The 16,134-nt window shown below is 36.6% G+C and overlaps 1 protein-coding gene across 2 annotated transcripts; it reads left to right on the forward strand.

Moving 5' to 3' along the window:
* Positions 1-497: 497 nt before the first annotated feature.
* Positions 498-14,961, forward strand: LOC127410130 (insulin gene enhancer protein isl-2b). 2 transcript variants are annotated; one of them, XM_051645203.1, is made up of 7 exons: positions 498-722; positions 11,029-11,278; positions 11,642-11,831; positions 12,074-12,333; positions 13,389-13,672; positions 13,932-14,099; positions 14,403-14,961. In XM_051645203.1, the coding sequence occupies exons 2-7, from the start codon at positions 11,221-11,223 to the stop codon at positions 14,514-14,516; spliced, it is 1,074 nt and encodes a 357-aa protein (XP_051501163.1). In that variant the 5' UTR covers positions 498-722; positions 11,029-11,220; the 3' UTR covers positions 14,517-14,961. The 2 variants fall into 2 exon arrangements, with proteins under 2 accessions (XP_051501163.1, XP_051501169.1); XM_051645209.1 differs by lacking the exons at positions 498-722; positions 11,029-11,278 and having other exon boundaries at positions 11,762-11,826.
* Positions 14,962-16,134: the final 1,173 nt, after the last annotated feature.

The raw sequence follows: 16,134 nt of genomic DNA on the forward strand, positions 1-16,134 counted from the left end.
GTGTATTGTATGTAAATGAAGTGGTGCAAAGTGCAATTTGCCATTTTCCTAAAAAATAGCAGTTCCTGCATTTGCAGTTTGGATTCACATCCAAACTCTGAAAATGTAGTGGAACATCAAATTATGTCCATGTAGATCACTGTTGTAGCCGTTTCATGAAAAAAATATTTATGAGATTTGTTTTAATCTATCTATAGGTCATTGATTATTTTTCAATTACTATTATGTTTATATTTACAACTGTATTTATGAAGTAATTTAAATTGGTATTTTCCCACCTGTTGTCGTAGAGTGATTTTTAAGTCACGCAAAAGGGGCCGGTAGAAGAAGTTAGAGAAAGTTAAATGTTTGGATTCGGTATGATTGTTTTCGACTACTTCGTTATTTTTATTGTATTTTCATTCAGTTTGAAGTGTAATTTGAATTGAGAAATATTTTTGGTTTAATTTTTTTTGGCTTCAATAAAAGAATTACATTTTTTTAAATCAAAATCGACCCATAAAAGTGAAGTACGTTCCAATATAATCACTGTCAATAGGCTACTAGCCATAATTTGTGTGTCAGTAGATGAAAATTATTAATAATACTTACATTCTCTATAATTTAATGTAGTGTAAATCCAAATCCTGAAGAGAACCACATTTCCCATGCGTATCAAAGAAGCGTGTCACTTTCACAGAAGCCTGACATTCAACAAGGAAGCAGTTAATGGACAAAAGAATGTAAGTCAAAATTTCTATTCTTCTAATTCATTGCATACAGTTCATTTACACTACAAACTGAATGTACTGTCTTTGTGTATATCACTGGTGTGTGTCATGGAATGGACTAAATAATAGGATGCTGACGTGGCAGAGAAAACCTCAGAATGATATTGCACTTGACCCAGCTCATTAGCACTTTGCGCGAGCAATTTCGCCAAACCCACTTGCGCCTAGACTTACAGTAGCTGTGCTCAGGGCTAGCGCTCTTAAAATAGAGCCCTAAATAATAAAAGTTGTCAGTTAATTTGCTACATTTTGTATAGTATTGAAAATCTGAATTCATAGCAAAATCAATACAAAAGTTACCTGGACGAGAATATTAATGCACAGCACAGAGAGCACAAAGTAGTCAAATGGCCACCACATCCAATCAAATCCCAACCAGTCTTTCAAAGAGATCTGAGCCAGAAGAAAAATGCAAATAAATTATACATCATATTTTAAAAACCTTCTCAGGTTTCCTTTTTAAAACATTCTTCTTAAGTGCATCACATCCCAGCGAAGTGAAATTGCTCGGTAGAAGACATCTACTCCAGAGACTGTTACCATGGCTACAGAGGAGTTTTTACATTTTGCATTTACATTAAAGATTTCCGCTGGGTGGAGCAGGATTTTATCCTCCACTTTCTGTTCAAGAAGTGGGTCAGTCAAACAGAGCAGAGCTGGTAGACTAGGAAAGTTGGTTTCAGTGTGAGGAACATATGAAGAAGGTTGAATTCAGCCACACAGGGCTATGGAAGCAGATGAATAGCTGAAACAGTGTAGGACATTGTGGGGATAACTAGTGAGTTTTTATGTTTGGTGAAGTTTAATGACATCTTTAGGAATCTATATACTGTCCACAATATTATTTAATAATATTATGCACTGTCAGAAACATAATTTGAAAACTGGCTACACTGCTAATAATTTTTTATTAGTATAGGGAAGACAGGGGCTTTATCTCAATAAGGGTTTGTGTTCTCTAACAATGAAACATTTAGTTAAAAATTAAATTACATTTGAATTAATTTGTGAACTCTGTGCTCCAAAATAGGATTTCAATATCAAATTCTTGCTGGAAGTGGACACAATAAAAAAACTAGCTTATATTCAGGCAGGGGGATATTAGCATATAGGTAGATTTTAAACAAACAGTTGAACTGTGTTCTTAAGACAAGGGTGTTTTTCATAAAGGAAATTTGGGGCAAGTTGTCACACAATTTTTAAATGCCATAAATTAATACAGTTTATATCTACTCTGTACATTTGTGCTGTTTTTATTTTTGTTTTAATGTTTAAATGTCACTGAAAAGCCAATAATAGACTCTTAAACTGGCAAGTTCCACTGTGACAACTTACCCCCAAAAGTGTAACAAAATGCCACTCGTGTTCAATGAACTGTACTTGTTTTCCTGGGCATTAACAGTGAAAATGTTCATATCTTTTTAGTAGCCAAGACTTTAAGGTATGTGATATAGAAATGCACTTGAAATTAAATTGAACAGAAATGGACTTCCAAAATTAACCTATAGAGAAATATTCACTACATTCACTTTTGCTAATTATTCATTTCATTATGAAATGATAAATTCTGATGATAAAGCTATTTAAATCATATTTTAATCGTATTAACATTAGATTTTAACATCATTAACTTTCATTCCAGACAGATTCTGCATGGCTCCTATACAGTATGCCTGTTCCACTATGGAACTGGTGCAGACAAACAGACAGTGGAAAAAGTACCACTTCTCCTACTTAGCTGCAGATAAGAGTATCTTGAAGCCAAATTTGTGCAGCTGGGGTTCATCTGTTTTTCTGAAAACTATTCTGTTAAGCAGCTAAATGCTAATCATAAAAGTATTCAGTTATTAATTTTCTTTTATGGAGTGTTACATTTTAAGTACCCCAGTAATAAACTTCTGAAGAGAATGCATACAAACTGTGTCACAAGTATAAAGTGACACACACATGAAAAAAGTTTGAACTTGACTGATCATGCCTTCATGGATTCTTAGAGAGCTCCAACCCAACCAAATCTGTGGCTGTAGATACTGCCCCCACCCATACACAGGGCACATGGATCAGAGCCCAGCAGCACTTCCCTGTGGCCTCTCCTGGGAGGCGCCCATCAGCTGCGCTCAGCTAAATGCACTCACATATGAATATTTCAGTGCCATTTAATGCTCCTGCTGCAGCCCCTGAGGAGCCCAGCATCAATTTGTGAACATGCCGTTAAAAGCCAAGACGTATAATCCAGAGTGAGAGCTGCTCTCCTCCCCACCAGGCCTTTAGTCCCTAGCTACTGGCGAACAGCTTTGGCAACTTTCTTCTGCACAAACTCTGCTGACTTCCCCCACCCTGGTTTAAAAATATATGTATATCTGAGTGAAGAAGAGGACAAATGGCCTGGCAGTTTGCCCCTGGTTGGTCAGTTTTCCCAGAGAGGTTGTTGCTGTGCAGTCTACTGGATGTAAGGCAGTGAAGAGGGCAGTGATCATCTGTTCATCTTCTGGCCCCATGGTGCTGCTAAAACACTTGCATGTAACAGAAGAGAGAGGATAAAATAGCCATGCTCACACCGCCTGTCTGCCCACTAGTCCCATGGGTACCTGAAGCAGAAATGGCCACATAGAGATATACACACACCACTCACCCAGGTGTGAAAACATGAGCACTCTGCACACTTGCTACACACAGCACATCATTAAACAACTGGAATCCTAACCAAGCCTAATACAAACCTAACTATAGCTATAAACACAAAAACATTATCACTGCTTGCATTACATACAAGAATTGACCACTAATTAACCCGAGCCCCTGCGCAGCCTTAAAGGGACACTATCTTAGTTAATTGCTGCTGTATATCAAAAGGTTTTGACTCAGTTGTACATACTTGGCTGTATGAGTAGCTTGTAGCTTTGGAAGCCACATTTTCAAAGTACCTTCCACAACACTGCAATGAACCATGCAGGCTCCTAATGAACAGAATATTTACTAAAAATCTGTCAGACCACTCTAGAGGTTAAATTTACATTTAATCATTTAATAGACAATTTTATCCAAAGTAACTTACAAATGAGGAACAGCACAAGAAATGTATTATACAAGAGACAACAAAAAGTGCAGTATTGCAACGCCAACTTTTAAGAGCTAGAACAGTACTAATGCAAGAGAAAAAGAATGCAGAAAAGTAGAGAATAAGAATAATTTTTCAGGAGGTGCCTTTGTTTATGTTTGTTAGATTAAGTGCTCACAAAAGGTGTGTCTTCAGCTGTTTCTTGAAGGTTGAAGGTTTCTCAGCAGATCATGTGGTGATTAGAAGCTTGTTCCACCACAGAGATACAGAGAAAGTGAATATTCTGGAAAGTTATTTGTTCCTCATTGCAATGGAACTACCAGGTGCCACTCACTCTCTGATTGCAGAGGACAGGAGGGAACATAGTCAAGCAGTAGCAGTGTGATGCAGGCATCTACAAGTAGCTAGTGAAGTGACACCAAGAAAGGTGCGGAAAGGGCCCTTTTTGTCGACTGAAAAACAGACACACTGCCGCTTTCCAGAATTTAATCATGCTAAGGCCGGCCAATGGAGCACTGGAGTAGTCATTTCAAGATTGGACAAGAGCTTGGACCAAAAGCTGTGCAGCGTATTCAGGCAGAAGGGTCTGATTATCCTGAGGTTAAAATTAACCCTCAGATCTGAAACTACTCATTTCAAAAGTCAATGCATACTGCAATTACAATATGGCAAAAGTAATGGTATAAAGTGAGCCATACATTTTCACAATAATAATAATATCACATAATAGCCACTTTCATGCATGAAACTGTTAAATTGCAATAAAAATGCCAGATTGCCTACAGAATTCTTGAAATGTATCACATCTGCTATTCACACATCACACTCATTTGCTGACATCACAGAAATGTCAAGCTGTTCAGCTGATCACCTGGTTTTTGGACCTGGTATAATTTGTTTATCATAAGCAACTTAATCACTTTTTCTGTAAGATGTCGACAAAACCCTTCATCCTCTATGATAAAGAGAAGTGCTTTAGTTTAGTTTCATCCAATTTTATGACAATTTTTACTTCCAGGTCACAGGCGTTAATTTTAAACTTCTCATTCCGGGAAATTGCCAGAGCTGATTTACCACTCTTTCCCAATGAATCATGTTGAAGCATGGCCTCTACACTCTACACTGGTCTTCAGCTGTTGTAGCCATCCATCTCAATGTTCGCCGTGTTGTGCATTCTGAGATGCTATTCTGCTCACTACAATTGTACAGAGTGGTTATCTGAGTTACTGTAGCCTTTCTGTCAGCTTGAACCAGTCTGGCCATTCTCTGTTGATTTCTCTCATCAACAAGGCATTTCTGTCTGCAGAACTGCCACTCACTGGATGTTTTTTGTTTTTGGCAACATTCTGAGTAAACTCTAAACTGTTGTGCATGAAAATCCCAGAAGATCAGCAGTTACAGAAATACTCAATCAAGCCCATCTGGCACCAACAATCATGCCACGGTCGAAATCACTGAGATCACATTTTTCCTCATTCTGATGGTTGATGTGAACATTAACTGAAGCTCCTGACCCGTATCTGCATGATTTTATGCATTGCACTGCTGCCACACGATTGGCTGATTAAATAATCACAAGAATAAGTAGGTGTGCAGGTGTTCCTAATAAAGTGCTCAGTGAGTGTATATGCAAACAAGGCGTTAATTGTCTGGAAAGGGCTGTATGTGTTAAAAAGACTTATATTTTAAAGAACTCACCTCAATGTCACCATTCTGAAACAAAGCCTTCTAAGGGAAACAAAATGTGTTTAAAAACACAACTGTGAAAATGACACAGCCCTCAGTGATCAGGAAGTTAAAGAAATCCACAATGAAGTCAGAATGACAGAATATTAAGCTTTAGTGTAACATGATGAATTACTGAAATGTTTTTGCTTTTCTTTTTTGCACTGGAAAACAAAACCAAAAATCCTCTTATTGCCAATCCAACTTCTTTTAATAAAATGCCAAAGTATTCAAAGAGTCAAAAAGAGTCAAATGGTAATTACATGAAAATAGTTTGTGATTCTGTACAGATTCAACACTTACATATGAAACGATCTTGGGAATTACCCCTGGATGATGTGCTGAAAAGAACTGGACAAATTCAAAGGAAGCTCTAGGCAGGAACGAAAGCACACTGTCTCATGGCAGTACACAGAGGATCTGTTACTTTCATTAGTGTGACAGACATATTTGTAACAGTTCCTAATGAATGTGCAAGTGCTGCTCTGTGCTAGCAGGGACAGAGATACAAGCGCAGCATTTGTAAAATAAAAGGCCAGACTGACAGCAACACTGTTATGATAATAATGGCATTCCTTCCTCCACCAACATTGCAGAAATGCCCAGAGGCGGCAATCAAAAATTAATACTAATTATTATGTGGATGCTACATTAAATCAGACGTATGCTGAATTATATATAAGCAACATGATTCTACTTTTAGAGAAGCGTGCATGAGGACCTGATTTTTTTTCCACCATTCTTATCTTGAGTTGCTGCCAAAATCTTCCACGATCACTTCGGACCGTTCGTCTCTTCCCCCACCTCTCATTTGTATAAAGGAGAACAGTTTTTCCAGTTTGATAATAAAATGAAAAAATGAACAGGAATGAGGGACCTTTAAATAATGAATAATAATAATTGCTATATATGTTCTCAGTGTCATTTATTTATTTCCATTTTAAAATGTGTGTGCTGGATCCTGACTGTGATTTTGGGCTTTTGGCACATGTAGCTGTTCTGGGGCTGGCTGGACACACAGCACTTTAAGTCTCATTTCTGATGAGAGTGGTAAATAATTTAGGCCTTAAAGCTGCCATTAGCTACACTTAAACTCTGCTAATGCAGACCCCTGACAGCTGGCCTGTCCCCATTGGATGGGACCATGGATCAAATGGTTCCGAAATAATGAAATAATGAAAGCACCATTTAGAGTGGGCTATGGTGTAGCAAGTAATCTGTGAACAGGCATGTGTTGTTTTTGGTATCTGCATGTTTGTTTGTTATGCTGTGGTATTCCCATTGCACAGGAGGTTACATGAGTAATGATTTGAAATGCTCATAATGTTTACATACTGTAGATGCATGCACAAATAAACACACACAAGCATGTTCAATGCAGTTTAAGAATTTAGGAGAGAGAAACAGGATATTTTGATTCAATTTTGTAAAAATGTGTCTTAGCTCTAGATAATATAACTTCATTTCTTACCCTGTGCACTTGCATAAAACAAAAAGAAAGATGAAAAATGGTGCAAGAAAAGAACTTCACCAGGCTTGCCATTTTGATTGACCTGCATGTCACTGGGAACAAAACCAGCATCATAATCCATAAGATTCTCGGCCACAGTGAAAACAGTACCAGTAGCACCTTATACTACAATTGTTCTATTTGTGAGCAGTCATACAGATGTTGAAAGTTCTCTCCTCTCTCTCTCTCTCTATAAAAAACAAAACAAAAACAAAGATGATAAGAACAATAAGTTATAGAGAGGACAGTGGAATCTCTTATGATCGGTTCTGAATGGTCACTCTCAGTCAGATGCTGCTATATTCATATCTATATCCTTAGAGAGAGTTTTTAGCAAGTTGGAAATTGTAGCAAGGATTATATATCAGAAGCTATATGTTTTTAAGGTACAAGTCCAATACAATAAATTCTTTATCTAGCAGTAGATATCTATGTTGTTTTTAAACACCTAGCTCAAAACAAAAAGTGTCTAAACATTTTTGGACATCTGGGTTTAACAAGGGAACAGAATCTCACACCGGCATACAGTACATTAAGGCCAAGTTCAGCAATTATTGAGGTATATTTTTACTAAAAGGACAAATGTGTTCTTAAGGTTAGGTTATTTTTCATAAATGTCAGGTTTGGGTGTTTATAGGTTGTTTTATACAATTTATTAATTATCATTTGTGATTGTCAGAACAATTGTTTAATAATTTGTATGTTAAATAACCCCATCCAGAGAAATATTTTTGAATTAAAAAGTGTACATCACATCAGTGGTTAGGGGTTTTGCACAATCACACCTAATGATTTTTATACTGTACGAACTATAGATTCTATCCCCTAACCCTACCCCTAAACCTAACCCTCACAAAAAACTTTCTGCATTTTTACATTATCAAAAAACATCCTTTAGTATGTTTTTTTTAAGTGATTTGAATTATGGGGACATTAGAAATGTCATAAACCACATTTATAGCACAATACCCTTGTAATTACCAGTTTGTAACCTAAAAAAAAGTCCTCGTAAACCACCCAAACCAAAAAACAAAATAAATAAATAAAAACATTTAAAAAATAAAATAAGGTCATTGTGCACGACATTTCGTCTGAATATTAAATATAGGCTCATTAAACGTATTAAATATCGAAATTTAATTGAAAAACAATGGCTTTGGTATAAGACAATATTAAAGCTCATCTTCAAAGATATTAATTAAAGTGGTTCAAATTAAATGCATTTAAATAATTGTGACTGTATCCGTTTTGGATCATTACGGGGCTCAATGCTGCGCCTCTTTTGGTTGGAATACAGGATTACAGTGACGGACATCATTGCTCTGTTGAAATTCTCTATATCTTTGGTTTTGTTTATTTCGTATTACTCAGACTACTAATTTAATGTCTTTAATTGGCGTGACATGGCGTAGCTAATTGTCAAGATCATAACGCCCAATATAACTATATTTTACACTTATTCCCCACATTAAAAAATATATTGAAATAAATAAACTGATAAACATTGTATATAATCATAATTTTGATTGAAGTGGACCCTGACAACTTTCAGCCTTAATACAAATTACAAAGACAAATCAGAGTCCCCACGAATGCAGGGATGGAGTGGAGAGAAATAATAAGGATGAAGTGAAAGGAAATATATTAAATAGATCAAGATTAAGAACCTAAAATTTGAAACAGATGGGAACTGCTTAAAGAAGTCATTATATAATATTAAATGATGACGATTCTTTCTGTTTGACAGAAATGTAATAAGCAATGATCCAAAACGCAAAATATGTTATGAATGAAACAGGTCTCTTATGATCTGTCCGGTGACAGACGAGTTTGTCTCGTCTGCTAAAATTCAGAGTAACCTTTGTGTGAAAATGCAGTAACAAAATCCACATCAAAATAATTCATGCCATTTTTCTCAGTTTCAGTGTTAGTTAATGAGTATGGCCTTAAGGGTATAAGGGTATTGATATTTTACCAGTGAAACCATATGTGTAAAGTCAGTTAAGGAATACAGGAATTTGGATGGAAGGATGAAAAGTAATGTCATGTAAGCACCAAAGGTTATTTTCATGGCAAACAGAGTAGATTAAAGCGCAATGACAAACAATAAACAACAAACTTTCTCAGCACTGTAAAAATGTGTATATGAAAGAGATGTAAGACACGAGGAGACAGACAGCATCTCTTATCGACACCGAATTAACAACAGAGGAAACAGAAGCACACGTCCCGCAAAACACAACGGGACCCGCAACAGAGTGCGGCGCAGGATGATGTGTGCGCGGGAGCGGGAGAAAGAAATGACTCGCGGGACTCCCGCAAAATATAAATATCTAAATAACAAAATAGATGTTCTCTCCTGATGTTGTGCTTCATGCGGTGGACAGTGATGTGGATGTTAACGCTTTATTAAAGAAATGTACAAACAAAACCTTGAAAACAACCAAAGGTCAATCAGATATTTGGCAATGTTAGAGTGACAACAAAACGTGTTTTTTTCTCTCTCTTTCCAGTTTTTTTTTTTTCGGGTGAGAATTGTAAAAAAAAAAAAAGTAAAAGAAGAATAAGAAAAAAGCTTGATACCGGAGCAGGACAGAATCTTAGGGGACCGGGACTGAAACATTTGCGCAGACCACTACCTGCGGGTGAGAGCAGGACAAAATATTACTTTTTTTTTTTTTGGCGGGAGTGGGACATAATCTCGCGGGAGCTGGTCTGAAAATCCATCCCCGCGCAGACCTCTACTTTATAATTCAGGTCCAGTATTTCACAAACATGGAGCTGATGTGGAGGGAGAGGGAGTCAGGGAGATATTTGATAAGAGGTAGCCTGTGGTACCCTACATTAACAGCAGCCACATGGTCACTGCACACTGAGACAGCAGCAGGCTTCTTTATGGTTATTAAATCACATGCATATATATATATATATATATATATCACTTATTACCGTTCTCGCTCGCGTGATGTCTCGGTTTGCAGCAGCCGCTTCTTGAGTGTGTCGCTGCTTTCGGCCAATGACAAAAATAGAAAAACACTACACATTTCCTGTGCTGTTTTGTGATTGGTTGGGCAGTCTACAGCCCACCTTTAATGTTTGCAAAACACAGCCCGCCCCCATATTGCTTTTAACAAATGCACAAATTGGAAACAATATATATATATATATATATATATATATATATATATATATATATATATATATATATATATATATATATATATATAATTATTATTTTATTTTATTTAAAATTATGTTTCCAAAATGTTTGATTGGGTGGGCCCATCCCTGCCCATGCCTACATTCAGCCAGGAGCACACCACGTAATTTAATGACATTAAGCTGGCAGCAGAGATTTTCTCTTATTGTGAAGAGATAAGGTAAAATGACAAATAAATGAATAAGTTAAAAGTTATTTTTTTAAATATGGAAGTAAAATGTTGAATGAAACAGTTTGAAATGTCGACGGCTTTAATGTTGAAATTTGAATAATGTTGTGCTAAAAATACAATTAATTTTTACACAATACTGCAACCTGCCCTCTCATCCTGTACCTTTTTAGATATTGTAATAGGCTTTTTTTTTTTTTTTTTAAATGATAATCGATGCTTTCGACTTTGTGGTTTAGCTTTCATACCAGTAGGTGTCACCCTGTTAGTGCTTCAGATTGACCTAACGAGCGCGTAATGAGCCACTTGGAAAAATGAATCTGTCACTCCCCCTAAAGGTGTGAATCCAGGAACCCATGAAATATCCCAATTTCTGACACACCCCAAATGTTAAAAAGGTCTTGATTTTCACACATTAAGGCCTCTATATGTGTGACTCCCCACAGCCAACCTTGCAGTTGTGAGCTACAAATTAAGATGTTGTCAGATTATTCTGAAACAATACACCTCGTTATTTGATCGTGTCTAATGATGTGAATCAATACTGGGTGTATTGTGACTTGTTGCCCCCTACAGACGAATCTTATGTCGGATTTACGCCTGACGTCACATCTCGTATGGCAGACAGCGCTCTCAGCCCATCTTCCTTCGTTCACCCCCCTCTCCATCCCTCTTCACTCTGGACTAAAGTTGCAGGGCAGCCGGGAGCGGGCAGCACCTTTTCTCTCTTTCCATTTCTACACGCAGTCTGCTCCTTAGCCAACCTGTATGGTGGATATAATATTCAACTCTTCTTTTTTGGGTGATATGGGGGATCATTCCAAAAGTAAGTATTTCCATAATAAAATCTGTTAAATAAGGCATATGTGACTTTCCCCCCTAAGAGCAGCTAAACATTTAATAGCTATTTAACGCGCAGGATGGTGAAATTTGCTTGCCCTTTAAAAAGGGTTATAAAAAATATTGGGCTATCTTTAAATACCGGATTTTCTCGGGGCTTCCGTTGGTATCTGTTCTTTTAAGAATAATGTCTAATACTTTGCACTAGCCCAGTGTAGCCTAAATGTTTGAAAACCCTAATATATGCTAAAATATTTTGTAAAGATTGTTCTTAAACACTTGAACATGTCATCGACCCTTCATTAACCTCTAACAACACAAAACATTCCTGTGTTTTTATAATGCACAGAGAAGTCCGGACTTGCGATGTGTGTTGGCTGTGGCAGTCAGATTCATGACCAGTACATCCTGCGGGTCTCCCCCGACCTGGAGTGGCACGCAGCCTGCCTGAAATGTGTGGAGTGCAACCAATACCTGGATGAGACATGCACTTGCTTTGTACGAGATGGGAAAACTTACTGCAAGAGAGATTATGTAAGGTAGGTTTCTTTTTTCACTTGATTTAATGTGGAATAAGCATGCCCCATTTGCTGCACATAAATAAGCAGACTACCAAATACTCAATAAAATACTTTAATGTTTTTTATTTTTTTTTTATTTATTTTTTTATGAATGTCAAACTATATTTATAATGCCTTAACTGTGGGCTAACCACTAGATATTTATCTAGGTTTGCCAATGCACAATGAATCTAAATACATTTATTTTTAACATTCAACAGATTGTTCGGTATAAAATGCGCAAAATGCAGTTTGGGCTTTAGCAGCAGTGATTTGGTCATGAGAGCTCGGGACAGTGTTTATCACATCGAATGTTTTCGCTGCTCGGTGTGTAGTCGGCAGCTTTTGCCCGGGGATGAGTTCTCTGTCCGGAACGAGGAACTGCTGTGTCGAGCAGATCATTGTCTTTCTCTGGAGCGCGGATCAGGTGGAAGCCCACTTAGTCCGGGAAACATCCACAGCAGAGCTTTACACATGGCAGGTAACTAGCATTATTTGGCTTTAAGAAACCAAGTCGTAAAGTTTTAACACAACGTTATTCGATTAAAATTGGTACGAAATAGTTTTTTGACACCTATTTAACGTTGTTATTTTGGAACCGATGGCCCTCAGCAAGACATAGGCTAAACTGATCCGGTAGGCTAAGTAATTACTGTGGGAGGCATAGTGTAATGTTGTTACATAATAGCTAATTACAAGTTGAGCGACTTGATAACTTTGTTTAGTCAAGGACTGATAAGCTTGAGCGGCAGGACCTGAGCGCTACAGTAAAGACAGTAAAATGGTCTTTATAATTGTGAATATGATAAATATCCATCCATCCATCCAAGATCAGAGTTAAAGTTGCAGGTCCAATTATCTAAATTGTTCTTCTCTAATAACCACGATTTGTAAATACATTTTAGAGCACAATTGTTATATAGGCTATAAATGATTAAATGGCTGTTTATAATAGGCTAATAACCAGTGTTGGGTAAGTTACTCTAAAAAAGTAGTTAATTACTAACTACTAATTACATCTTCTACAGTGTAATTAGATTACTGTACTAATTACTCTGTCTGAAAATTAATTGGATTACTTATTACTAATTTCTTTCTAAAAACCCTTATCAACCTCAACCAGATGGAAAAAACAAGGATAGACATGAAATTGTTCTTTTAATTCTTTCAAATAATAATTATTCATGAACTGGCCAAAGAATTTAAGGGGCTACGTTAAATTAGAAAACATACATTTTAACATTAGACGTTACATTTCTATTTGAAATTCACTATTGTTTTATATAGAATTGTTCTATAGTCTATACAGTATTTAACACAATAACATCAGAAGTAACTGTAATTAAATTACTGAAAAATTAAGAGTAATCCCTTACTTTACTTTTTCCCAATGAAAAAGTAATTTAATTACAGTAATTAATTACTTAGTAATGCATTACATCCAACACTGCTAATAACAACATTATTTCCATTCTTATTATGCACTGCATTGTCGCCAAACTGAATTCTTTCTTTCTTTTCTATGTATTTGTTCAGCTGACCCGGTGTCGGTCCGACAGACCCCGCATCGGAACCACGTGCACAAGCAATCAGAGAAGACCACTCGTGTAAGGACAGTGTTGAACGAAAAGCAGCTGCACACTTTACGGACGTGCTACAATGCAAACCCGCGTCCAGATGCGCTCATGAAGGAGCAGCTGGTGGAGATGACGGGCTTGAGTCCGCGAGTCATTCGAGTGTGGTTCCAAAACAAGCGCTGCAAGGACAAGAAGAGATCTATCCTCATGAAACAGTTACACCAGCAACATGGCGATAAGACTGTAAGTGTCTCTTAATGCATTTCCGATTGTTAATTACCATGTTTGAAAAAGACTTTGAGCAGTACATCTTCGAGTGATCTTTGATATAATCTGAAATTATTTTATTTTGGCCTGTAATTCAATATGTAGACTAGAGGTAAATCAGAGACTCCTACTATGTCTTCTAGTTTTAAAGAATTGCCTGATGTATATGATTAGTTTTCTTTTATTTAGAAAAGATGCATTCATCAAAAGATTCAATGCAGGGATTTTGGTTCAGAATCTGCAGGGTATGACGGGCACTGCGCTGGTTGCAGGCAGTCCGATAAGACATAATCCTTCACTGCCAGGACACCCAGTGGAAGTACAGGCTTATCAACCACCATGGAAAGCTCTCAGCGAATTTGCACTCCAGAGTGAATTAGATCAACCTGCCTTTCAACAGCTGGTGAGTGAAACCCCACCCACAACAACAACAACAACAACAACAACAACAACAACAAACAAAAACAGTCACATGTCACATATGACATGTTCTCTTTTTATGTCTGCACACTATTATAAACTCACCGGTTCTTAAACGGTTCTGTAGGCCAACTGTAGTTTCATTTGTATTATTATATAATAATACTTATAATTATGATCATTCTCATTATTGTTAATAATAATAATAATAATAATAATAATAATAGTCAACTAATAATTTCGTATTTTATGTATTTATTTAATGACCTTTGCCTCTTACTTTCAGGTCTCTTTTTCGGAATCGGGCTCTTTAGGAAACTCATCGGGCAGCGACGTGAACTCTCTTTCATCTCAGTTACCGGACACACCGAACAGTATGATACCGAGCCCGGAGACGTGAGAACGACTGCTCGTCTGTTGGCAAATCATGCTCTCCATACCCTTCATGAGACCAACTCATCACGGGCGGGGGAAATTCCATTACTTTCACCGGACAGCTCCATCAGACGTGTTTCAGCAAACTGCACCGAGAACAGAGGAAACCATTTTCACCCCCGAAATACGTCACCGAATCCATGATGGGTCTGGAAGTAAAATGATACAAACTGAAATTCTGCATTGAAGACGTACCTGAAATGAGGGACCATATTCACTCGAAATGGATATTCGTTATTCGTTATGACCGTTGTATCTGTTTTTGTAAAAATATCTTTTCGAAAGACTCACTTTCAGAAGATGGGATTTTTTTTGTTCGTTGTGAAATGTAATGGCAGACCATTTGAGTCTATGAACAAAATTAAGTTATTGTTATTTATTGTCACTTCAATTCGCAAAAAAATAAATAAGCTCAGACAAACTTTTTTTTTATTATTTACATTTGTGATAATTTAAAATGTGTTTACACTTATCAAATATTTAACTTAGCACAGAGAAACTGAGAGGTGGAGAATTAAGTTCAGATACAGACCTAATAATAGGCTACGTAAATGATTATTATTATGAAAAATAATAACTTTATTCTATGGAGAAAACGTAGTTGTTTTTACGTTTCAAAGTTGCTTTTAGTGTTTTTTTTTGTTTGTTTTTAACTGGAAAGTACCAAAAACGTAGGCTACATCTATTTAGCGTATTTCTTAATAGTCTATGCGGTATAATAGCCCTCATAAATTAGCTATCTAATATGACAAAATAGGACACTTTTTAAAGGTATCTAGATTTTTAAGTATAGGTCTACACCAGTTTATGACTCGGCTGAATTAAAACACATATCGGCTGATCGGCCTATAGATCTTGGTCAGAACTTTAAAAACAAATAGCAGGAATCCGCTGAGGTTTCATCTGCGTGTGTCATAACACCAACAAACAAGTGTGATTTGAAGGGTGGGGATCGTAGATTCACATAAACACAAACGCTTAAGCCTGTTGTGTCTTTTATAGCCTAACGAAATATGCACTGGACCGTGATCGACTAAAATTATATTTGCAAATGTCATTCCTTGGCAAACAATTAAGAAGTAGGCCTAACCATTGTTAAAACAACTCTCTCTCTATATGTTTTAAAAGTAATAGCCTAATTATGATCTTGAAACATTTCCTCTTCATTTTACAGTAAAAACGTGATTATTTATAATAAAATAAAACGTAAATTAAATGTTACACGCTTTTGCCTTCGTGTAAAATAGCTGAAGACACTGTACTTGTTTCCATATTTGCTTAGTAATTGTGAGATCTCACAAACCTAAAACATGCTAACAATTTTCGGGGGCAAAGTTTTGAAATATGGGGCAATTTTACGTCAACAAGACCTATCCTAAATAATAAGAGCACTAGATCTAATAAGCGCTCAATGTTGTAAAATAGATCCACGTACGCGGCACAGCTACTGTAATCACATACATTATTTAATGAAAATAGATGCGTAAACCAGACAACTGACAGGTTTTGGTTTTATTTTAGATGCTACTTTATTGCGCTTCTGTACAATCTGAATCTTGCTTATTAAAATTATTTGGCATCGT

The sequence above is a fragment of the Myxocyprinus asiaticus genome, chromosome 2 (assembly GCF_019703515.2).
Source record: "Myxocyprinus asiaticus isolate MX2 ecotype Aquarium Trade chromosome 2, UBuf_Myxa_2, whole genome shotgun sequence".
In the NCBI taxonomy this organism is placed as follows: Eukaryota; Metazoa; Chordata; class Actinopteri; order Cypriniformes; family Catostomidae; genus Myxocyprinus; species Myxocyprinus asiaticus.

Bases quoted from the DNA above. Each gene is read 5' to 3' on its own strand.
- LOC127410130 (XM_051645203.1), top strand. From the start codon at position 11,221: ATGGTGGATATAATATTCAACTCTTCTTTTTTGGGTGATATGGGGGAT. The intron at 11,279-11,641 runs GTAAGTATTTCC...TATAATGCACAG, and splicing joins TATGGGGGATCATTCCAAAA to AGAAGTCCGGACTTGCGATG. The intron at 11,832-12,073 runs GTAGGTTTCTTT...AACATTCAACAG, and splicing joins TGCAAGAGAGATTATGTAAG to ATTGTTCGGTATAAAATGCG.